At 42.4% G+C, this 26113-nt stretch overlaps 1 protein-coding gene across 2 annotated transcripts in view; it reads right to left on the bottom strand.

Annotated features, from left to right (window-relative positions):
• Positions 1-11642: 11642 nt before the first annotated feature.
• akap11 (A kinase (PRKA) anchor protein 11) overlaps positions 11643-26113 on the bottom strand; it is a 48114-nt gene continuing 33643 nt past the window's right edge. For both annotated transcript variants that reach the window (XM_037687074.1, XM_037687073.1), the window contains exons 9-11: positions 21839-21885; positions 21278-21471; positions 11643-12630 (exon numbers count right to left, since the gene is read on the bottom strand). In XM_037687074.1, the coding sequence (XP_037543002.1) occupies positions 12451-12630; positions 21278-21471; positions 21839-21885 (421 nt within the window). In that variant the 3' untranslated portion in view covers positions 11643-12450. The remainder of the gene's footprint in view (positions 12631-21277; positions 21472-21838; positions 21886-26113) is intronic.

Consider the following 26113-nt stretch of genomic DNA (forward strand, 5'->3'; position numbering starts at 1 on the left):
ATTAAAGACCTGAAATATTTCAGTTGGTGTGCAATGAATCTGAAATATATGAAAGTTTCATTTTTATCATTACATTATGGAAAATAATTACCTTTATCACAATATGCTATTTTTTTGAGAAGGACCTGTATATGGGGGAGTGGTGGCGCAGAGGTTAGAGAGGTGGGCCTGTGATCCGAAGATCACCGGTTCACGCCCCGACAACATCAAAATTGTGGGTGGGGTAGGTGAAACACCCACACTTGCCCCCATCCTCATTCGCCCCACTCTGGGCCCATGAGCAAGGCCCTTAACCCCCACCATGTGCTCCCTAAACAGGTGTCTCTTGAAAATGAGTTCTCGTGGCTCAATGAGACTACCTGTATAAATAAAGGCTAAATGAAAAAAAAAATACGCTGGAAAATACGTACTCACTCCCAGTGAATGACAGAGACCCTGAGTCAGAGAGAAGACACATGTGCACCTGTCGAGGGAGATAGGTCCGAAGGTTATCAAGTGTCGACTGAACTCTGGCAGCCCTCACAGTGAAGGCTGTGAGAAAACTTTTTTTTTTGGGGTGGGGGGGGGGGGTGAGGGTAAAAGTGTGAAAGTGTGTTTGTGTACTGACAAAATGAGAAGACTGCAGAGAACTGGAACTGGACTGAGACTTGGAGGAAAGTTCTGCTCTTAGCAGGTCTGGAAGGTGTCAGATCTGATCCGCCTCCCTGAGGCCGTCAGATGTGTCAGTGTTGACTGTCTGAATGGTGATTTTATTTATTTATTTATTTATTTATTTTTTGGGGGTGGGGGGGTTGTAAGTGGGTTTTTTTTTGTGAGGAAGCAGAAAACATTTTTGTGCAAAGCAGATTGCGATATTGTCTATGAGTTTTTTATTTTTTTAAATTTCAGAGATAATATGAGAGTAAATAACAACCTGTTCTGCTTACAGTTATCAAGTTCACTGGACTGAGACAGGACAGACAGATGGACTCTATGACTGGACCATACAGAGACTACAGGGTCAGACAGGACTTCTAATATACGATGATCTCGGACTGAGATGTGAAAGCTTCTTACATTATGTGATGAACTGAAGCTTGAAGTTATGTTGATAACTGATGAAAATGTAGTTAAATGAGAAGCTGTCCACAGGACCCGACTTAACCTGGCCGGATTTTTTTTACCTGGATTATTGAGCATGAACTCTGATGTAGTTAAATAAGGTCAGAGTTTTGGTCTGACCCAAAAGCGTTTTGCTCTGTCGACTGTCCAGATAATTTCTCTTGATGAACCAATTTGAAATTTCACTCTGAGAGGTGATCACAAGTGAAGCAGGGGTTTCTAACCTTATGGGGACAATTATTGATAAAGACACATTTAAATTATGCAGCAACGGTTACCTGGGTTACAATTGAGCTGTTGTGATTCAAAACAGAGAAAATGGCTGCACAACAGGGCGGCTGTGGCTGAGTGGTTACAGCAGTCGTCCTCCAATGCGAGAGTTGGGGGTTCGAATCCACCAGCAGTCACATGCTGAAGTGTCCCTGGGAAAGACACTGAACCCCTCATAGCCTCTGATGTGTCCCATCAGTGTATGAATGTGATCTAAGGCACTGATTAGTCTCATTAGAATGATTTGTTCAATTAGCTTTGTAGAGATGTAGAGTGCTGTATATGAGGACACAGATTGTAGTGTAAAGCGCTTTGAGTGTCTTGAAATAAGATAGAAAGGTGCTATATAAGTACAGTCCATTTACCATTTACGACACCTTCGTAGCTCCTGTAATGTGAGAAATAGTTTTTCAGAGAAGCTTTGCCTAAAATATAAGATAACCCTGGGCCTCGATGAAATCCTGTAGTTCTCACAGGTCTGGTCTTTTCTTCCTGAGTTTACAGGATTTTGTTTGATTTCTCTAGTCATGGATTTGTTTTCTCCATGGGTTTTCTTTTTCCTTTTCAGCTTGTGTGTTCTTGGTTTTTGGTCACTTTTCCCCCCACAAGTTTGTTTATTCCTGTTTGATTGTGTGTGTGTGTTGGGGGGGGGGGGGGGGGGGTGAGGCCTGTGGCGTTCTCACTAAGAGCTGCACGACTGGACTCAACTTTACAGTACTGTACATAGTACTAGTTTACATAGTGCATCCACTTTAAATACTTGTATAACACCAGAAAGTGAAAACAAATACAAAGCATAAAATAAAAGACAAAAAAAATAAATACCAACAAAAAAAAAGATAAACTCCTATAACAAGTTACATTATAGGCAATAAGAAATTAAAAGACTGAAATAAAAAAGCACAGGGAGGAACTGAACTCGTGTAAATTAGGACGTGATTAAAGGATTCGGCTCTTGGAGTGGTGGTGAAGAGGTTAGAGAAGGTGGGCCTGTGATCGGAAGATCACTAGTTCAACTCCTGGTACCAACAACATCAAAATATGGGTGGGAAAGATGAAGCACCCACACCTGTCTCCACCCTAATTTGCCCCACTCTGAGCCCTTCAGCAAGGCCCATAAACCCCACATCTGCTCCCCGGGGTGCCGTCAGCTCTCTGCTCCATACAGAGGGCTGTGGTAGCTCGGTGGTCTGTGGTTGTGTCAGGAAGGATGTCTAGTGTAAAAAAAAATAAAATAAATGGCCAAGTCTTCGTGTGACTTAGTTCACTGTGGCGACCCCTGAAGAAGCCGAAAGAAAAAAGAAAAAAGATTCGGCTGTTTGTCACGACAATAGCTGAGTAAAAAACATTTGGCCTCAGATCTTAAGAGGGGCAGCTGTGGCTGAATGGTTAGAGCAGTCGTCCTCCAACGCAAGAGTTGGGGGTTCGAATCCACCAGCAGTCAAATGTTGAAGTGTCCCTGGGCAAGACACTGAACCCCTCATAGCCTCTGATGTGTCCCATCAGTGTATGAATGTGATCTAACGCACTGATTAGTCTCTTTAGAATGATTTGTTCAATTAGTTTTGTAGAGATGTAGAGTGCTGTATGAATGGGTAAATGAGGCACAGATTGTAGTGTGAAGTGCTTTGAATATCTTGAAATAAGATAGAAAGGCGCTATATAATACAGTCCATTTACCATTTAGATCTAAAAATGCATTTCAGAACTTCTGTGCAAAACTGATCCATATAAAGACAACAGTACCAAAGCACCTTTATTTTGAAATATACAACTACACGCTTAGAGTAAAATCAAGATAACTTTGCACAAGTTTTTTTTTATTTTATTTGTTTAATTGTTTTGTTGATTTCTGTTGTTTTGATCTCTTATTGTTTAAAATAAAATAGGGTTTTTCTTTTATTAGCTCCTGATAAGCTCACTATTCTGCAAACCTTGAACCCTTTCGGCAGCCTGAAATGTTTCAGTCTTCACTGAAAATTAAGATATTTATTTATTTTATTTGCATTTTTTTATGCTACTTGGCCCCATCATTGTACAAACAGTGATACCAAAGCATCACATATTTTATTCAGATCACGACGACTGACAGCGAGTCAAATAAGGACTTATGTGCAGTGAAATAATTTCGATTCAGTTTATTTCTATAGCTCCAAGTCAGAACAGAAGTCGTCTCAGGGCACTAAAAGAAACACAAACATTATAAAAGCTAATTAATAAAATTTATCCAAGGAAGCAGCAGACTTTGTTGAATCTTCACTTTGTCCCAGTCTCCCATCCCACTGCTTTGAGATCGTGTCTGCAGTTAAGACAAACACTTATTTGAACTTGTTTTAATGTTTTCTTTTCTCTTTTGTACTTTTTGAGAGAATCTGGAGAAAGCCTGTGATTCAGTGTTTCCAGAGGGACAGGGTCCGGTTCTGTAGGGTCCAAAAACAGGTCAGCAACTTCAGAATATTTCACCCATTACTCCCAGTGGCCCATACTTCTCTGTAAAGGCCTGCAGACTGACCTGAGACTTTTAACATGCTTTGAGACTTTGATGCATCCAGTATCAACACTTTGGTCACTCCCAGGATGAGTGAAGGTGTGTGGCATTAAACAGCAGCGCTGAAGCTGCGAGGAGAAAAAGAGGAGAAATAATGTCCTCTCTTCTGTTCTGAGTCTGTGAGATGATGGTTGCCTGCTTCTCAAGATGGTGTGGTCAGCATCACACAGCTGCCCAGTTTCTGAGGTGATGCTATTGGAACTGGACCCCTGGATAGATGACAGTGGAGGAGACAGATGGGATGCAGTGGGGAGGTCAACTGGCTACCAGAGGAGGAGAGAAAGAGGCCTTCTGCCCACTGATGTGGGGGAACAGTTCAAACTGGATCCCACTCCACTTGAACCTTGAAAACTTCCCCTGATGAAGTAACTCTTATCATGTGACTCGTGTTTATTACAATCAGCTGTTTTCATTCATCAGAGCTACAGCGTTTAAAGATGGGCACAACAGAAAATGTAGTTAATCAGAGAACAAACTTTTAAATTTGCACATGGAAGGTTCCATGATGTTTTTTTGTGTTTAGGAAGAAACAAGAGGGGAAGATTGAGTTTCAATAATAAAGATTAAGAATTATTTTATTTTAATTTAACCTTTATTTATCCAGGTAGTCTCATTGAGGAACGAGGACTCATTTTCAAGAGAGACCTGTTTGGGAGAAGATGGTGGGGGTTGAAGGCCTTGCTCAAAGGCCCAGAGTGGTGCAAATGAGGGTGGAGGCAGGTGTGGGTGCTTCACCTGTTCCACCCACATTTTGTTGGTGTCAGTTTGGGGAGTCAAACCGGTGACCTTCCAATCACGAGCCCACCTTCTCTAACCTCTGCGCCACCACTTTCCCCAAGAATGTCTTAAGGTCAAGGTTGATCTAATTCCTCAAGGGTTTGGATGTTGTGCTGCAGTTTTGAGATATTTTATCATGAGTACATTTCCAGGCCCCACTTTTGTTCAGTTTAGTGACACTATTGTTTTTTTCGAGTATCTAATGTATACGATGGTTACAGAAGGGCCCCATCCCCCTGTTCTTGATTTATAACGGCCTCCATTTCTCCTGCAAAGCACTCGCTGTGAAGACTTTGAGTTCAGTGAATTTGTTTTTAGTGGCACTCCACTTTGTGTGTTTAGCTGTAGCCCTGTTTGCATTAAGGTCCATTTAAAGTGGACTGGCTCTTTGGAGGTGGAGGACCGTGAACTTTTAAAATGGCATCAGTCTGAAGGTAAATCGTTCGTTGTTCCTGAAGGCGAGCTACGTCAGCTCCAACCCAGGAACAGGTCTGGACGACTGACGTCTAACGGTGAGACCCACTCCCTCTGGACGCCTCTGTTAATGTCCTTGAGCCTCCATGCAAGTCATAATAATGTCTGCCAGCCTTGACACGCTGGTTTACGCTGATCCGCTGGTGGTTACCAGCCCTGGAAAATCCCTCTGAACCAAGAGGAACTCTTTAAAGCTCAATTTGGAAAAAGAAACTTCAGTACATCACTGGTTTTTTCATATTTACTGAGATTTCTTTGTGTGGATTTTCTTGGTTTTCTTTTTTATTGTCTGTCCACCATTGGTTCAGTGTTTATTCAGCTTGTGTTTAATTTATTTTTATTTACCCATTTATTAAAGCTCAAGTGATAGTTTGTGTTGCCACTTTACGTCAGTGTCTTAAAATATTTCAGAAACAATTAAAGGTTTTTCTTTTGCTTGTTCTGTTGTTTGCTTTTTCCTTATTAGTTTTTAGAGGTCGTTTTTGTTTTATGTAGATAATATATTCCCATTTAGTGAGAATTTATTTGATTCACAAAGGGAGGAGTTCTGAAGAGATCATTTATTGATCTGCTTCTTGATAGATTCAATATCATTTTAATAGATTAAAAACCTTTACAACCTTTTATTACGTTAACGTAATTGTAACTTATATTACAATAATGTATTGCTTTGGTATCACTGTTTGTGGCATGGTGGTGCCAGTGGACAGCTGGGTGGAGACGCTCTGACCTGTTCCGACTTCCTGAGGTGAAAAGGTTTGTTTTGTGTCGGGGGAACAGGATGAGGCTGACAAAACAAACCTTTTCACTTCAGTACATCAGGTCAAAACTCAACGGGACAAGGCAAGAATAAGTTGTGATGCTTTGACTTTCTGTGAGTCTGTTCTCTAAATCTTTGTAATGAATTTGATGAAATCTACATCTGGTAGTTTGTGATCGTTTTTGTTTTCTACGACACCGTGCACAGCTTCAACACTGCCAATTGCAAAGCTGCCCCAGAATCTAACCAAGCCTCCTCCATGTTTTGCTGTAGGTACAATGTTCTTTTCTTCGTATGCTTTTTATATATATTTTTTGGGGTGGGTGGGTGGGGGGTCTGTGAATGATGCCACGGTGACCTGTTGCCAACAAAAAGCTCCAGTTTTGTCTTTCCTGTCCACAAGACTCTCCGAGAATCTTAGTGACTGATATGAAGTCACTTTGATGATTATTACAGGACACACCTGAGTTTAGAGTCCCTGTGCTCAAATATGATCAATTCTTTTTGGTTACAATCCTTTTGATTTTTAAGTTTTTTGTTGTCATTTTAATTACTTTTATCAATTTTAAATCATCAGGTGACTATTGTGAGTTTTTCTGTCTTAAATGAATGAACACAACAAAACTCTTCTGTGTTGGGCTCAGCTAAAACACCAGTTTAGTTCATCATCTGTAACAGTGAATTAGACATTTTTGTACTTTTTAATGTCAGTTGTCTGTAGCAGTCATCCTGGATCTGGTTGTTTTCAAAATTTAATCAATTGTAGATGTATCCATCCATCATCTTCGAGATCAACTGAGAGGCATACCGGTAGTCTCTCAGTTGGCCTGGGTCTTCCCCAGTCAGACAAGCTCCCTCTTCACCACAACGGACCGGTAGTGTCCACAATACTGCAGACGCTGCACTAATCCGTCTGTCAATCTCACGCTCCATTCTTCTCTCACTCATGGACAAGTCCCGAGATGCTTGAACTCCTCCACTCAAGGCAGAACCTCAGCCTCAACCTGAAGAAAGCAATCCACCATTTATCCATCAAATGGTTCATAAAATATTTTGCCAACACACTGACACATGGACAGTCATGAGGCAAAAACATTATTGCTCACTTTCACCTTTTGGCAGTAGGCGATCAAACTTGAACGTGTCAAACATTTAAAGAAGAAAAACAAAACAAAAACTTTTGAGCACAAAAAAAGCTTTATTGTCACAACAAGCTCTAACAAACAGTTTGAAGTTCAAGCTCAGAATGTGACAAATATTTAACAATGCCAGTAAGGAGAACAAAGTTAATGTTTTACATTTTAATTTATTCAATACCTTCATTTGGTAGGGTTCAGGAAGGAAGCAGGAAAATACACATTTATTTTTCTCTCACAGCGAACAAAGAGAAACAGAAAGCAACACGAGGAACAGCAGCAGCAAAACAGACATCGTATCTACATCTGCTTCGTAAGATTTAACTTCACAAACAACAATAAGAGCTGGAGGGACTCTGGGATACGCAGGAATGTAAAGTAGATCAAATAAAGAGGGATACAAGTACATGACAAAACCTGGGGAGGTTCTACTTCAACAAGGAGGGAGCGTGTACAGCGTGATGCTCTCCTGCCTCAATGTAAACCACTCACTCAGCAGTGGACTTCACGCTTCCTTCATGTTCAATCTTTCAACCATATCTTTGCTAGGATATAATTTTATTTATACATTTAGTTACAACCCCAATTTCTGAGAAGTATGAAAACTGAAAGCAACTACTTGGAAATTTTTATAAACCTCTATTTTATTTACAAAGATCCATAGCAAACCTGTTTTAAGAAACTGTAATTAAAAAAAAAGAAGGTAATTTTGAATTTTACGTTAAATTTATGGAGCACTTAATGATTTTAATCAGTGAGAGGTGCAGGAAGCCAGGCCACTTCAACATCTAGACTGTTCTGCTACGAAGCCAAGTTGTTGATCTGGATCCAGTGTTTGGTTTAGCATAGTCATTTAAATGGGACCACATGCTGTGTGAAAACTTCTATACGCTTTTTCAAGGTATTTATTCAGGTGTGTAAGCTGTCCATGCCAGAGGCACTATTGAAAATAAATGCTTCTGAACTGTGCACAGATATCAGGTTGGACAGCCCACCTCAAAAACGAAGAATGTGACAAAAACATAATAATAAATAAAAATAAAAATGGTGGTCGGAAATAAAATGTGTCTGACCACAGAGCAGATTTGCCACATTCCATTTTAAAGCAGCTTTGGCTCAGAGACATCAGTGTTTCAGAATGTTCAATTATGGCGTCGTCTTTGCACGATAGAGCTTTAGCCACCATTAGTGCATGACAGAGCAGCCGGCGTTCAGAGGCCATAATTTATGAAAGTGTTACTGAGCCCACTTTGTTTGTTGCAAACAGAAATTTCTCCAGATTATTGACATTATTAGATATTATGAAGTAGATATTTTCCATTAAGAATGTTTTTTCTTTCTGAAATAGTCCCACTATTTTAAATGCTTTTTATTTTTCAGACTCGTGAAACTTACTCATTTTTCTGAGACATTTATCTTCTAAAATGATTTTTTTGTTTTCCCCCAGTTCTCTTACTGTTGCTAAATAATCTACTGTTAATTAGTTGCAAAATGCTCCTTCAGCTGGTTTTTTTTTTTTTAATTTATATCACATTTACAGCTTGTTTCACATGTCAATTTTTAAGTAATGCGTGTCTGTCAGTAAATTCAAAATTACTTTTTTTTTTTCCCCTAAAAAATGAACAATTTCTTGGTTTTTATGTTAGATGTGTTTACCATGTTCCACTGTTAGTAAAATATAGGTTTATGACATTTTTTCCAAATTTTACATTTTGTTTTTAATTCACAATTTAGACTACATCTCAACCTTTTCAGAACCGGGACTTGTATGTACAGAGATTTCTGTCTAAACAAACCAGAACAAACACTTTTAGTGTTCTTTGACCATTTGGCAGCCGAGACGTAAAGTAGGACAAACTAAGGTGTCTGGAACGGCTTGTAACATACTGGGAACACTGGCGCTCAGAAACACAGGCATCAAAAGAAGAACAGTGTTGAGTTTCAGAAGACTGAGTCATGCAGGCAAAACCAGCACTTAATAATAATAATACGTGTTTGGTCCTGATATATTACAGTGACTTCAACTCAAGACCTAAAGAACTGGGACATCCATCAGCTCCATGAATCAAGACAGAACAATAAATAACACAATATATGACCTTTCTTTGAATACAGAGGCTAAATAGACCAGTGAACCCAAAGAGGCGTGGACGTCGGTGAGTAATGAAGGTATTTTTGTGTGGAGTCACCGACTCCTTGATTCCACAAGGTGACTGAGGAATGTGGGTGACATTACGTGTGTGTGAGTCCTGCCTTTAGCTATGCAAATCCTTTTAATTTGAAAGCTTTTTTTCACTTGAGGTAAAGACAACACTGGTGTCTTTAATTACTGTCTCCGTCACTGGATCTTCCCCGAACTAGCTCGGGCCCCCTGCCACAGAAGACCAGTAAATCATACAATTACAAACTGACTGGAGCTGGAGTCATCTCATAATATGCATTTGGCAGCAACATGACGGTTGAGCAGCATGTCATGATTGATTACTCTAAAAAAAGACAAAAATAACCACTGCTATAGTAAACATCTACTTTAAACGTCTTTAGTCTGACAACCAACAAAGGCTTGTTAAAGACGGTTCGTCACTGGGCTGTGACTGGTGGAAGCCTAAACCGAGCAAAGATAGGTGTCATCTTTGTTGCACTCTCATGAAGTTAGTGTTTGCAGCCAGTTTATGAAAATCATGACCGGCAGGCCCAACTAACCTGCTTCCGTCCCCTTTGTACTCACCGTGACATCAGTCTCAATGTTTATGATTTAATCAGAGTACAGTTTAGACATAAAATCAGGATGAGTTAGACCAGTTTTAAATAGTTATTAGTGTAAAGAGATCTTGTGCCATGAGACCTCGCAAGCTCAAAATGTCATCCTTTTTTAAGTGTTGAAAGCTGCCTCACGACTTAGAACTAAGATAAGACAGAACTTTATAACAGGAGTAAGTTGACAAACGTCAGGCTCCAGGAGGTAAGAGGTATGTTGCGGAGCCAGCTTCCCCTACAGCCTGAGCCTCCACCAGTACAAACTGGAAGTGTCTGTCATGCATTTACATGAAATAGAAGAGACTGACTACTGACTTCAGACTGTGAGTTAACATTGAAGCTGAAAAAAATTGGTCTCAGACCTCGTTTATCAGCTGAAAGAGAAACATTCGATCAAACTCTGAGGTGGAGTTGAATCAGTACGGTTGAAACTGTAGCACCCCACCTGCTTTTCACGAGTCATCTCTGTGTTCATAAGTGTGAGATCATTTTCTCTTTAATAATAGTAGTTTGAAAAAAAACCCACACTAATTTGATCTAGAATCTGAATAAAACAGAAAGGTTGTAAGGTTTGCCTCCCAGCTGGAGCCTTTGTGCGTTGTCATGCTTTCCCAGCATGTGTGGGCTTCATCAGACCTAAAACATGCATGTTACTGGTAACTCTAAAATGCCCCCAGGAGTGAGAGAGCGTGGACAGTTTGCCGTCATGTTGGTCTCTAAAAAGCTATGTTCACACTACACATCTTAATGCTCAACTGTGACTATGGCTCCAGTTCGATCGTTCATAATATAACTTAAATGTGTCCAACACGAGTTCTTTCTGAGCCTGATGCGACCTGCATGGGTATAATATCCTGCACAGCATGTTGGGTTTAAGAAGGTAAATATGGATGCTACAGATTAACATGTATTGATTCTGAACTTGTCAAATTAGAAATGATTGAATTATCTGACAAGCTTGTTTGGTCCAGTGTTTAAATGTGATCTTGCCTCTTGATGGCTGATCCAGTGCAGCATTATATTTTTGAATTGGGAGAGATGGACTGAAGGTTGAAACAAACAATCCCATCATGCTAGTATTGATACGGTCTGTCACAGCTGTAGATTTTCAGTCATCCAGTACTTGGAAAATTAAATGAAACAAGATGAACTGAACTTCTGGTCTGTGGATGAAGTGCAGAGGTCCAAGGTTTAAAGTGCACACGGGTGGTATCAATAATAATACTTGCATCACCTACCTCACTGACGAGTCAGATGAATTATGAACTGACCATTCAGACGGTGGTCACATTGGACATGTCTGATTTAGAACATGTGGAAAAAAAACTTGGGTTAGATTAGAGAAAAAAAAAAAGTGCATTTGAACTGTTCAGATGTTCATAAAAACCCAATATGGGTCACGTATGAGAAAAAAAGGGTTTAAGCTGCATTTGTGTGCAGTGTGAACGTAGCCGAAGGCTCCCATTTACACAACACTAATGTTGAGCGAAACCTTAGCTTTTCTGCTGCAGCCTGTTCATGTACACAACAGAACTCGTTTCCTCTGAAACCAAAAGTGTTTTAATCCAGGCCACAGAAAGGAAGTTGGTGGAGCCGTTATTAGACCTGGTCATGTTTTCTTTTACAGGAGTCAAAACACAGCTCTAGTGTTGATGAGGCGGGGTGGAATTACCTGCAGCAAAATCATGAGGAGTTTGAGATACCTACAAAAACTTTTGACTCTTTAGAGAGAAAACTGGTCAAACTCATTTGTTGAACTTGTTTAAAACTCAAGCAGCAAGGCGGAGAACCTGTGAATGTCATGAATCTGTAGACACCGTTGGAAATGTGGTTTGCCAACTTGCTCCCAGCAGTCACAACCCAGTCAGATACTGCCTTAAGTGAGCAGCCTGGACAGAAATACTCTTCAATAATATATAGTCAAACTTATGGCTTACTTTGTCACCAACACAAAATGACAGCATAACACAGACAGGGTATTTACATCTCTAACATCTTCTACTTCTCTTCGATGGCAACATGTTGACAGAATATAAAGACACTCAGTCCTCCATAGAAACATCTCTGGAATAAACCAAACATCAGCATTTTCTAGTGTGCAGCTCAAATGAGAGGCTAGAGTCTTGAACTAGTTGTGATAATACAAGGGTGTGGTGTGATGTGTGCACACTGTTGGTTTCTCAACATTTCAAACACCACCACAGAGGTGAGCAGTGGATGTGATGACATCATCTGCTCAGCAGCTGTGGGAATTCCCTGATAGGAAAAAAAAAAAAAATCCTCCACACAGCTTACTTGGTTTGAGTGTGTATCTGGACTGGACATGGGGTGGGTCTCCGTCTCTCCAACCATTCCGAGCACCGTGTGAGGCTCAGCAGTGTGGGTGGGTGCAGAAGACAGATCATTAAATAAACCTGTGATAAAAGTAGACAGGCAAATTCTAAACCTGCAACAATGAAATGGGAGGTGGAAAGAGAAATTAAACGACTAAAGGCAGTTCTCGATCGCAGCATGCAATGTGAGACAGCACAATGTGCCAGATGTGTGCAGACTGGTGCAGCACCCTCTGGTGACTGACATTTGAGAAAGGCCTTTGGATGTGACATGACAAGAGGAAGAACGAGGCTCTAAGCATGCTCCAGCAGCCACTGAAAGAGGGGGGTGTGGTGAGGTTCTCTGTCCGCCTGCAGCGCCTCCTCCCTGGTTGGAAGGTGTCGATGCATTTCTTCACTGTAGCGCAGCAGCATGCGCAGCACATCTCCCACCCTCCACTTCTTTTCCCGGAGCTTCTGAACGACAGCTGGAAGCTGAAGGGACAGAGTGACCAGCTGTTTCAGACATCTGGAGTTACTGTGTTAAAAAAATACTTAATGTTTTCATGGTCTAGTGGAGATAAAAATACTTTTTTTTACTAGAAATGTTAAATAAATACAAGGAAATCTATTAAATTTAAATCATTTTAACTGACTAAATTTAATAAAAAACTTTGTTACACCCCCACACATCTCTATCTCTCTATCTACAAACAGGATTCCCAAAAAAGTTGGGACACTAAACAAATTCAATTAAATTCAATTCAAAAATACTTTATTAATCCCAGAGAGAAATTATATGTTGTGGTAACTCATCTTCCTGGTTTCATTAATGAGTTGTTATAGATGCTGATGGCTGTGGGCAGGAAGGATCTCTTGTAGCGGTCTGTCCTACAACGTATTTGAAGAAGCCTCTGACTGAAGACACTCTGTTGTTGTATGACAGTCTGATGAAGAGGATGCTGAGGGTTGTCTATAATGTTCTTCACTTTATGAAGAATCCTTCTTTGTACAATCATCTCCAAAGGTTCTAGGAGTCCCCAGAACTGAGCCAGCCTTCTTTATGAGCTTGTTGATCTTTTTAAAGTCACTTGCTTTGGTGCTGCTCCCCCAGCAGATGATGGCAGAAGAGATGGCACTCTCTACAACAGACTTATAGAAGATATGCAGCATTTTGCTGCAAAAGTTGAAGGACTTCAGGTTCCTCAAGAAGTACAGTCTGCTCTGTCCCTTCTTGTAGACGGCTTCACTGTTGCATTTCCAGTCCAGTCTATTGTCCAGGTGAACTCTAAGGTATTTATACTTCTCCTCCACTTCTTCTCCCATGATGGAAATAGGGTTGGACCTGTTCCTGATTCTCCTGAAATCTGCAATCATCTCCTTTGTTTTGTTCACATTCAAGATGAGATGATTGTTTCCACACCATGCCACAAAGCGGTCCACCAGTTCCCTGTACTCAGCTCCTTGTCCATGTCTGATACACCAGACTACTGCAGAGTCATCAGAATATTTCTGCAGATGACAGGAGTCTGTTTTGTACTGGAAATCTGAGGTGTACAGAGTGAAAAGGAATGGTGAGAGTACAGTCCCCTGTGGTGCTCCTGAGCTACTGACCACATGGTTAGACACACAACCCTTCAGTATCACAAACTGTGGTCTGTCCGTCAGGTAGTCTTTGATCCAGGCAATTGTTGAGGCCTCCACCTGAGTCTTCTGAAGTTTCTGACAAAGCAAATCAGGCTGGATTGTGTTAAATACACTGGAGAAATCAAAGAACATGACTCTCACAGTGCTGTCTGCCTTTTCTAGATGACAGTGAGTTTGCTGAAGCAGGTGTATGATGGCATCTTCAACTCCAAGTCCACACTGATAAGCAAACTGCAGTGGGTCCTGATATGTGCTTGTTTGTCTAGTCAGGTGGGTCAGCAGAAGTCTCTCTAGGACCTTCATGATGTGGGATGTCAGGGCAACAGGTCTATAGTCATTGAGGACTGATGGGTGAGTTTTCTTTGGCACTGGAACAAGACATGATGTTTTCCACAACACTGGAACCTTCTCCTGGGTCAGGCTAAGGTTGAAGAGATGCTGCAGAACCCCACAGAGCTGCTCTGCACAGACCTTCAGTACTCTGGGACTGACACCATCTGGACCTGCAGCCTTATTCCGGTTCAGTCTCTCCAGCTGCTTCCTCACCTGACTTCTGGAGACGCAGAGGGGGGAGGCAAAGGAGGTATCAGCATCTTCTGATTTGGTTGAAGACCAATATCTAGAAGAAGGGTCCATGACTGAGGTGGTAGATACAATATTTGAGGTATGACAGGACAGCCTTGGGTCAATGGAGGGTGGTATGTATATTTGGCTGTGGGCAAGAGAGGAGGATGCCGAGCTTGTTCCTGAACTGAACCTATTGAAGAATGTGTTCAGTTCATTGGCTCTGTCCAGGCTTCCATCCTTCTGATCCTCCTTCTGCTTGAAGCCTGTGATCCGTTTCATCCCTGACCAGACCTCTCTGATATTGTTCTGTTGGAGCTTGCTCTCCAGCTTCTTCTTGTACACCTCCTTGCCGTTTCTTATCTTGACTTTAAGTTGCTTCTGTGTGCTCCTCAATAATTCCCTGTCTCCCTCCCTGAAGGCTCTTTTTTTCTGGTTTAGCAGTTCCTTCAGGTCAGTGGTAATCCAGGGTTTGTTATTGGGGAAGCATCTCACTGTTCTGGTGGGGATGATGATGTTTACACAGAAGTTTATATAGTCGGTCGCACACTCAGTCATGGCATTAATGTCCTCTCCATGTGGCTGTCACAGTGCATCCCAGTCTACGTGTATGAACGATGTATGAATCCTTCACATTTGCATAAAACAAGTCCAGCGTTTTGTTTTCTCTGGTAGAGCAGCTGACAAACTGTTGGAATGTCGGAAGTGTAGCAGAGAGAGAGACATGATTAAAATCACCAGATACTGCAACAAACGCACTAGGGTGTTGTGTCTGTAGCTTAGCAACGTCGGAGCTGATGACATCACACGCAGTCTCGGCAACAGCATTTGGTTGAATGTAAACAGTTGCCAAAATAACACTGGTGAACTCTCTTGGCAAATAATATGGACTACAACTTAGGGCTAAAAGTTCAATATCTGGACTGCAGAGACGACACTTCACAGTAACATGTCCAGGATTACACCATCTGTAGATCACAAGCACTGCCAACTCACCTCCTTTCCTTTTGCCACTCCTCTTTAAATCTCTATCTGCTCGTATGGTCAGAAAGCCTGGCAGAGAAACGCTGGAGTCGGGGATATGATCCTGCAGCCATGTCTCAGTGAAACGCATAACACTGCATTCCCGATACTCTGGATGGGTCCTTGTTAGGGCTTGAAGTTCATCCAACTTGTTTCCCAGCAATCTCGCATTGCCCATCCTGATTGATGGAAGAGATGGTTTAAACTGCATTCTTCTCTCTTTCTCCCTCTTCTTTGCTCTTGCTCTGCATCAACGACGCCTACTTTTCAACTCATTTGGGATTTGAGGCTGTAGTTGAGATATTATTTGAGCTTTGGAGATGTTAATCAGCTGCTCCCGGTTGTAAGAAACAACCTTGTTGTTATGGTTATGCATCATAACAAATGTCCAAAAGCAAAGATATTTCTGTAAAAATCCTTCCAGCTGCAAAGCATCTGACACCAGAGGAAATAATCATCCAAAAAAAAAGCAATTTATATCCAGAAAAAAGAGGAATTAAAGATTTCAAAAGTAATATCTCAGATTGAAAGTAACAGAGCTACTCCAACATGCAGCCACCTTGAGCGGCGCAATTCTAGAACTTGAAGAATTCAGAAATTGTGAATAAAAACTGAATGCAATGATGTGGAGGTGCCAACTTCTAATATTTTATTCAGAATAGAACACAAATCACAGATCAAAAGTTTAAACTGAGAGAATGTATCATTTTAAGGGAAAAATCTGTTGTTTCCAAATTTCATGGCATCAACAAATCCCAAAAAAGTTGGTACAAGTCCATGTTTACCACTGTGTGGCATCCCCCCTTCTTCTTACAACACTCAACAGACGTCTGGGGACAGAGGAGACCAGTTTCTCAAGTTTAGAAATAGGAATGCTCTCCCATTCATGTCTAATACAGGCCTCTAACTGTTCAATCGTCTTGGGCCTTCTTTGTCGCACCTTCCTCTTTATGATGCACCAAATGTTCTCTATAGGTGAAAGATCTGGACTGCAGGCTAGCCATTTCAGTACCCGGATCCTTCTCCTACGTAGCCATGATGTTGTGATTGCTGCAGAATTTGGTCTGGCATTATCGTGCTGAAAAATGCAGGGTCTTCCCTGAAAGAGATGACGTCTAGATGGGAGCATATGTTGTTCTAGAACCTGAACATAGTTCTCTGCATTAATGGTGCCTTTTCAGACATGCAAGCTGCCCATGCCACAAGCGCTCATGCAACCCCATACCATCAGTGATGCAGGCTTCTGAACGGAGCGTTGATAACAACTTGGGCTATCCTTGTCCTCTCTGGTCCGGATGACATGGCGTCCCAGTGTTCCATAAAGAACTTCAAATCGTGACTCATCTGACCACAGAACAGTCTTCCATTTTGCACACTCCATTTTAAATGACTCCTGGCCCAGGGCAAACATCTGAGCTTGTGGAGCTTGCTTGAAAATGGCTTCCTCTTCGCACTGTAGAGTTTCAGCTGGCAACGGCGGATGGCACGGTGGATTGTGTTCACTGACAATGCTTTCTGGAAGTATTCCTGAGCCCATTCTGTTATTTCCTTACCATACAGCTCATTTCCTTACCATACAGCCCACCATCATTCGCCCCACCCTGGGCCCATGAGCAAGGCCCTTAACCCCCACCATGTGCTCCCTAAACAGGTCTCTCTTGAAAATGAGTTCTTGTGGCTCAATGAGACTAACCTGGATAAATAAAGGCTAAATGAAAAAAAATGAAAAAAATACCATACCATACCAATTTATTTATAAAGCACTTTAAACAGTGACAAAGCACACCAAAGTGCTGTATAGGGACAAACAGAACAAGCACATAGCAACAGATTACATAACAGGACACCAAAAAGTAGAAACCGACAAAAACAATAATGGATAACAACAACAACCGCAACATGACTAACACAGTGTGATGCACACAGACTCAGCACAGATCACACAGTGCAGAAAGCCAGGGAATAAAAGTGTTTTTAAGCGAGATTTAAAAACTGTGAGGGAGGGGGCCTGTCTAACGAGCAGAGGTAACTCATTCCAAAGTCTTGGGCCTGCTACAGAGAAGGCCCTGTCACCTCTGCGCTTGAGAGGGGTTCCTGGGACTGTTAGGAGTAACTGGTCTGCTGATCTGAGAGAACGTGGTGGGACATACGGCTGGAGCAGATCAGTAAGATAGGAGGGGGCAGAGCTGTTTAGTGATTTATAGACATACAAGAGTATTTTGAATTTGATTCGAAGGTGAACCGGAAGCCAGTGTAGGGAGGCCAAAACAGGTGTAATGTGCTCTCTTTTGCTTGTGCTGGTCAAAAACTGGGTTGCTGCATTTTGGACCAGTTGGAGTCTAGCTATGGAGGTCTGACTGATACCAAAAAGGAGTGAGTTGCAATAGTAGAGCCTGGATGTAATGAATGCATGAATTACTGTCTCCAGGTTATTTTTGGACAATATGGGCTTCAGCTTAGACAGTCGCCTCAGCTGGAAAAAGCAGGATTTAACAATCATATTTACATGATTGTTGAGTTTCAGAGAAGGGTCAAGTATCACTCCTAGATTAGTGACTCTTTGTTTCACTAACGGTGATGGAACGGATAGGTCGATGCAGTGGTTGGTGATTGTGTCATTGGGAGGAAACAGCATAACTTCAGATTTCTTCTCGTTGAAACTCAAGAAATTTAAAGCCATCCAATCTCTGATGTCAGCCACGCAGTCCAGTAACGGTTGAATAGAGCGAGTACCGTTGAGTCTGAGGGGGAAGTAGATTTGGCAGTCGTCGGCGTAGAAATGAAAAGGTATGTTATGTTTCCTGAAAATAGCACCTAGTGGCAGCAGGTATAAAGAAAATAAAAGAGGACCAAGGATGGACCCTTGCGGTACCCCCCATTTAAGCGCTGCCGAGGCTGAACTAAAATCTTTGATGGAGACACAAAAGGACCTGTCAGCGAGGTAAGATCTAAACCATTCGAGGGCTGACCCAGTGATGCCCACCCACTGCTCTAACCTCGCAACGAGGATCTCGTGGTCGATTGTATCAAAGGCAGATGTGAGGTCCAGTAAGAGAAGGAGCACAGAATCACCAGCGTCTGTGAATAGGAGAATGTCGTTAAAAACCTTGAGTAGAGCAGTTTCAGTGCTGTGGAGAGGTTTAAAGCCAGACTGGAATAGCTCTAAGATGGCATTATCCTCTAGAAAGCATTTCAGCTGGGACTCCACTATTTTTTCCAGCAGTTTAGCGACAAATGGGAGTCTGGAGACAGGCCGGAAGTTGGACATGACTGAGGGGTCAAGGCTAGGTTTTTTCAGGAGAGGTTGGACAGCAGTTTAAAAGTTATTGGCACCACACCTGAGGCTAAGCTGCTGTTCACAATGCCAAGAACAGGAGGGCCAAGAACAGGAAGAAGCTCCTTAAGGAGTCGAGGGGGGACAACGTCAAAAGGGGAGCCAGATGGCTTCATGCCGCACATGACCTGCTCCAGGGAAGACAGAGAGATGGGCTCGAAGTGGTCCAGAACAGCAACACAATGAGATGGGATGGACGGATCATGAGCAGGTGGAGAAATGAGTGCCCGGGTGTTTGCAACTTTTTCAGAAAAGAAATGGAGGAAGTTTTCACTCAGCTCAGTTGAAGCTTCTAGAGGTGAATGTTCACTGAGGTGTAGAACTGAGTTCAGGGTGGAAAAAAGGGCTCGGGGGTTGTGGGAGTTTGAGGCAATTATCGCAGAAAAGAACTTCGATTTGGCGGCTTTAACTGCCTTCTGATAATGACGCCAACTCTCCTTTAGGATTTGAAAAGAAACCTGCAGCCTGTCTTTCCTCCACCTGCGTTCTGCTCTCCTATACTGCTGTCTAACGGCTTGAGTGACGTCATTAAGCCATGGTTCTGATAAAAGTGTTGTTTTCCTGGTTTTAACGGGAGCAACACGGTCCAGAATACTTAAGCAAACAGAGTTAAGCTGAGAGGTTAGCTCCTCGGTGGAGAGAGACACTGAGAGCTGATCGATCCTCTCAGAGCTAAAAGCTTCAGTAAAACGTGCAGCAGTGAAACGGTTAATGGCGCGTGAAGTACGTGCAGAATCACGACTTAGCAGTAGGACAAGGCGGGATGATATCAAACAAGACAGGCATGTGGTCTGAGAGAACGTTGTCACCGATTACCAAATTACAAACAGAGACATCACGTGTTAAAATGAGATCCAGAGTGTGACCGTGTTGTTGGGTGGGAGCATTTACATGTTGAGTTAAATTAAATGAGTCCAACAAATCAAGGAAGTCCTTCACTAACGGCTTCTCCTAACAACAGACGTGAATATTAAAGTCACCAACGATAATAAAGTGATCATATCTTGGTGTGATGTAAGCCAGAAAATCAGAGAATTCACTTATGAAGTCCTTGGAACGAGGGGGGCGATAAACAATCGCACACAGAACGGGAGGGGAATGTCCGAGTTCAAAAGCACTCAGCTCAAAACTGGAGCAGGGCATGAGGGTGAACAACTGTTTACAGGAAAAGTTTGATTTAAATACAGTTAATATTCCACCACCCCGCCGACCTGATGGCCGCGGGGCATTAAAACACAGACAGTCAGGAGGTAAAAGTTCCACCAAGGCGCTTGAATCACCCAAAGGCAACCAGGATTCAGTGAGAAAAAGAAAATCTAGTCCCTCGTCTTTAAAAAAGTCATTTAGGATAAAAGTCTTATTGGCAACAGACCTTGTGTTGATGAGGCACGTCCTGATCTGGTCCGACACAGAACCAGCCATGGTGGGGGTGGTGCGCGCCAACGGTTGCAGATTTTCAAAAACAGCGCCTCCAGGACGGTCCAAGCGCTGGGCCGGTAGACAACACCCATATTTTCCCTGGTCCGGGCACGTAGGAAGCTGGCTGTGGAAACGTTGACCACGCAGAGCTTTGAGTTTTACCAGCCGGCCGGCACGTTTACCCCGGCGTCTGAAGCGATATCTCCGAGAAGGCAGGCTTGGGGCCCAGCGTAAACAAGCAGGCACGTCTGCCAGAAGGGGTGGAAGAGGGGGGGGGTCCCGAGTCACGATCAAAATGGTCCGAATCAGCGACAGCAGATACAGAAGATCGAGGAGCTTTTGTCGGTCATACACAAGCAGCGAGTTGATATCCCAGACAAAAAACGAAAAAAGCAGAAATAATCCAAACAGTATCGTCAGAGGTAGATTGCAGGCCATGTACACGGGCGCCATCTTACCGGAAGATTTCCTTGACAGTGGCATTACTGTTTGAGGTGCAGTGACGTTTAAGGGCCCGGAGATCACGAGCATCCAGTAGAGTTTTACGGCCTTGACCCTTACGCACAGCGATTGTTCCAGATTCTCTGAATCTTTTGATGATGTTATGCATGGTTGATGATGATAACTTACAAGTCTTTGCTATTTTACGCTGGGTAACACCATTCTGGTATTGTTGCACTATCTTTCTGCGCAACAATGGTGGAATTGGTGATCCTCTTACCATGTGGGCTTCTGAGAGACACTGACACTCTGAGAAGCTCTTTTTATACCCAATCATGTTGTCAATTGACTTAATTAGTGTTAATTGGTCTTCCAGCTGTTCGTTATATGCTCAGTTTCCTTTTTCCAGCCACTTATTGCTACTTGTCCCAACTTTTTTGGGATTTGTTGACACTGTGAAATTTTGAATCAACATATTTTTCCTTTAAAATGTTACATTGACTCAGATTAAACTTTTGATCTGTCAACTATGTTATATTACGAATAAAATATTGACATTTGCCATCTCCACATCATTGCATTCAGTTTTTATACACAATTTGTTTGTCACAATCAACTCTCATGCACATTTTTTTTTATCTTTTCCTTTACGCGTGTTGTTTCAGTTTTGTGCAAATAAAAAAAAAACATCCATAACAAATATAAACTATTCACCTGCTGGAGTCTTCTGTCGGCACTCAGCTGAATCTGAGGGATGTTGGCCATGGAAGCAGCCACCCACTGCAGCATGCTCCTAAGCTGGGGGTCGAGGGTCATGTGATCACGCCCAGACTCCTTCACATCCAAGTTCACAATGAGTAGAGCGGTCCTGGGGACCTGCAGTTGAGTCCGATCCACACATAGTGTCCCTGCATGATATTGACATGTTATACCAGTCATTCAGCCTCACGCTCACACAGCTCATTGTTTTTTGTCTTCTTTTTTTTTCCGCTGTTCCCTTCCTGGAGGTCACCACAGCGAGTGCTGTGGTACTTCACCTTTACCACCAAAATTTTTGCAACCTCCTGATCACTGGCTCAATTTCTCTAACCTTTGCCCAAGTCAGACCCGAAGTCAAAAAGTGAGGGGGAAAGCTCTCAAGTCAGAAGATGGGGGATATTTTAACTCATTTCATTGTATTAAACTGTTGAATTGGACTTTTTGTTTTTGCTAAAAGTGTCAGTATCACAGACTGCAACACACTTAAAAGAAGGAAATATTCATGCATGTGCTTACCACTGGACTCCTGTTTGACCTCAGTCTCCTTGTCCTCTGCATTGTCACTGTTGGATGGGACATGTGACATGGACAATTTAGTGAAGACAGGCAAAAGACCAAAATGCTGCTAGCAAACACTCTTGAACACATCTAACAGAGTATGCTACTTGTTTCAGTCACAGCCGTCTTCTAAATTACTTTGTATTTACTTTTCTACTTTAGAGTTTTGTCAGTTAAGTCAGAGTAAATAAGAAAAATTCCTAATCAGTGTCAAAGTTGATTTTTACTTTATGAAAAGCTACTTAATATCCTTTCTTAATATAGTAAATATTTGCCATGTGAAGTGCCAGCAGGTCATTGTTTTCACTTTATAAGATTGTTAATCTGTCTTATTGACTCAGCATGCAGCTACAGCTGTCAGACTCTGCTTGATACGCTATAAGAATATCTTTTTCTTTTCAAACGGAAAATGTTTGAAGATTCTTGTTTACATTCAGAATGTAAACATGCACTGTTGTTTTAATTAATGCTGTGAGAGAACTCTGTGCTAGGTGTTCTTTGGTCTCATGTCTGTTCAGATGAAAATTAGTGGCTTTGACCCATTCTAGGTAAATCTGAAGGTGCAACCAAAATCAAGTCAAGTCAAGTCAAGTCAACTTTATTTATAGAGCACATTTAAAACAGAACCTGTTATCAAAGTGCTTAACAACAACAACAACAACAACAACAACAACAACAACAACAATCAATGAGAGTAAAATTAAGGAGAGAAAAAAATTACAATACACTAATAATAATAACTGAAAAATTAATGAAAAGCATTTAAAACATAGGGTCACAGATTAAAAAAAAACACTAGATCAATTTACACTGTGTGAAATGCCTGCAAGAACAGATGTGTTTTAAGCAGGGATTTGAAGTGAGGAATGGAAGTGGCCTGCCTGATGTTGGGGGGCAGGTTGTTCCAGAGTTTGAGGCCCATGACTGAAAAAGCCCGATCTCCTCTGAGCTTCAGTCTTGTTTTTGGAACAGCCAAAAGTAGCTGATCAGATTATCTCAGGGCCCGAGAGGGAACGTAAGGTTCCAGAAGCTCAGAGAGGTAAAGGGGTGCGAGGCCATTTAAGCATTTGAAGGTCAACAGAAGAATTTTAAAGACTACCCTCGTACGAAAAAAATCAGAGTCATGGCTTCTATTATACTAGAGAGTTTCATTGTATTAGAGTGAAAAAATGTCAACAAGAAATCCAGAAAAAAAAAATGTAAAACTTAAAAATTAATTTGCAAATCTTTGTTCGCAAGTATTTTATTTACTAGAGTCCAGCTTGATTTCCAGCCAATCAGATCAATTTCAGAATCTCCTGAGCTCATCTCAACTCAGATGAGTATAATGTGCACATTACAACCTCTCCACCATCATAGACAGGAACAACGTGCTGACAAATATTGTTAAGGACAAGATATTAAACCTGGGCTGGACTGGGAAACAAGACCATCAGAAATAATTTTGGTGAAAAGGGCTTGAGTGCAGGTGTACTTATTTGGAAATGGAAAAAATATAAACATAACTAGTACTGCAAGCAGTTATGACAGGGCTCCAAGCCCACCGACACGTCATCCCCTGACAGTTTTCAATAAAATTGCTGTTGATACGCGTAAAATTACCTGAGATGCTATGCTATTTTTCTCCTCAACTTTTTAAAATCAAGATTGTAGCTCAGTGTCACAAAAAATGTTTTGATTAAAGAACAATAAAATAATTTTTGGTGGGGCCAAAATTACAGAGGTTAGAGACCAAAAGGTCTCCACCCTAGTAGTGGCACCACCAATAGATTAATATAAAACAGTTAGCACATTTTGTTTTTCCCTTAAAACAAAAAGGCTGTCCTTCATGCACAGGAGTGCAGATGATCCCACACTGCAGCTAGGAACCTGGAACAAGCCTCCACAAGTGAGACAGCATCGTAGGTGACTAATGCTAATAAATAACATTTAACACTTTTCATTTAACATAAGTTAAAAAGCTATGCATATCATATGGCTGTTACTGAATATATGTCACCAGCTCTTAAGACAGCTGTAAGACAGACCACTACAAGAGATCCTTCCTGCCCACAGCCATCAGCATCTAGAACAACTCTTTAATGAAACCAGGATGATGTGTTACAACATTTAATTTCCCTCTGGGATTAGTAAAGTATTTTTGAATTGAATTACAGCTGTTGCACAATTTTTGTAGCAAATAAGCCAATAAGAGGGCTACGTTTGGACAAAGGAATGAATTTATATCGGTATTGGTCATCGGCCAAATATGTTTTAACATATCGGCATATCAGACAAAAATCCAATATCGTACATCCCTAATAACAATAAAACAAAAACATTTCAATAGGATTCCATGCTCTTCTGGTATGATAGAAACATTACTACAATAAAGCCAGGCTCCCTTGCCTCCATGGACTTGGACCACTAATAAGCAATCATTCTCAGTCTTGAGCTTCATGGTGGATCCTTACATGCATATTTTTGGACTGTGGAAGGAAACCAGAGTACCCAGAGAAAACGTACACGTGCACAACAATAATAATAATAATATTAATAATAATAATAATAATAATAATAATTCCATACAGAAAGACTACAGCTGGATTGCCAGCTTGTTGTCACCTCACCAAGTTTCTTGCTCTATCCCAGCTTTGTGCAAATCTACTGTTTTGTCCTTGACATCTTTTGACATCTCTGTCATGGTGGTGGGAAGGCTGGAATGGAAGATGGTGATTTTGTGTGCTTCATGGACAGATGTAGAACTCTGAAACTGACTGATTGTCATCTGTATCCCAGGCACATACCCAATCTGTAAATGACAGAATTTTGGCAGGATTGGATGGGATTAAAGTCTTTAACATGCAGTTCTATTTTGTATAGGCTTCGCCCTTTAAGGCTATCGATAGTGGGCTTATCCCTACGCACGCAGCACTGAAAACTTTAGTCCACACCCACCTAGTGTGTGGGCCTCATCCTGGTCCGTATAAATTATGGTGAGACCGGGTAATCGGCTCCCATTTTTTCTTCAGCCAGCAAGCTAGCCCTGTCAGAAGAACGAAAAAGGAAAAGTTGTCCAGCTTTGACCGGGACAACCTTTGCTAAGGATGCCTGGGTCTCTGTCATGCCAACCTCCTGCCGTCCCGGTGAGCTCTTCCTCCCCGAGGAGAAGCAGACGAGCAGCCTTGTTCAAGGTAAGCGCCGAGGAGTGCTTTTCCGTGGCGGACCGCTACCCGCTAGACGAAGCCATCACCGTTTATAACGTTTTTTTCCTTGCGGTAATCAAATGATTTCCTTGAAAAATGCGATGTTAGTAGCAGCCCCGCTGAATGTTTGTTTTTCCATGGAGGGCCGCTACTCGCTGGATGACGCCATCGCCTTTTCTAACGAGTTTTTCCTCGCGGTGAATCGGATGAGCCTCTTGAAAAAGGCGTTGTTGGCAGCAGCTCCGCTGAGTGTTTTTTTCTGTGGCGGGACGCTATGCGCGAGACAACGCCTTCTTTGACGCAAAGTCACGCAGTCAAACGAATGATTCCACCGAGAAAGGCGATGCGGAGCTGTCCCCTCCCTCCTGGAGTGTAGTGACGGAAGACGAGCGGCCGGGCGGATGCTCAGCCACCTCAGATCTTTCCATGTCGGCGACCAGACTGCTCCCAGCCGTCGATGCCCAGGAGGATGTTAACACAAGGGACTTTCCGTCCCTCGACTCCCTCCGCCCTGATCGGATGATCTGGCGGCAAGGTTGGCTCCGCCCCAGCTCGTCGCCCTGACCCCATCTGGCCTCGCTGGCCAGCTGTGACATCACACTGGAACGAGGCTGCAACTGGGCCCGGCAAGCTAAAGATATCAGTCTCCACCTTCGCCTCCATCTCCAGAGTGGAGGGTTTTACTGATCGGTGTTTTTCCCTTGGTTCCCCCCCGGAGCCAAGCCTGGAGGTGGCACTTGGGGCAAAAGCTTCCAGGATGGACCAGCAACCTGTCCTTCCAGGGAAGCATGACCAGCTGGTGACAAGGTCTCCAACCGAGCTCACCAGTGCTCATTCCAGACGGCCGCAGCGAACAACAACGTCGCCCTGCTGGCCTACAGCATCTCTAAGAGGCTGGAGGAAGCAGACCTGCTGGAGGAGACAAAGAGCTCTCTCTGTAAAGCCGCTGATGTCATCTTAAACATGTGCCACCTCTGCGGTCTGCCTGTCCCGTATCGCCGCCTGGATGACCATGATCCAGAAGACCACTTGGCTTCGCCTCTCGCCA

Source organism: Nematolebias whitei, chromosome 13 (assembly GCF_014905685.2).
Source record: "Nematolebias whitei isolate Nwh7 chromosome 13, NemWhi1, whole genome shotgun sequence".
In the NCBI taxonomy this organism is placed as follows: Eukaryota; Metazoa; Chordata; class Actinopteri; order Cyprinodontiformes; family Rivulidae; genus Nematolebias; species Nematolebias whitei.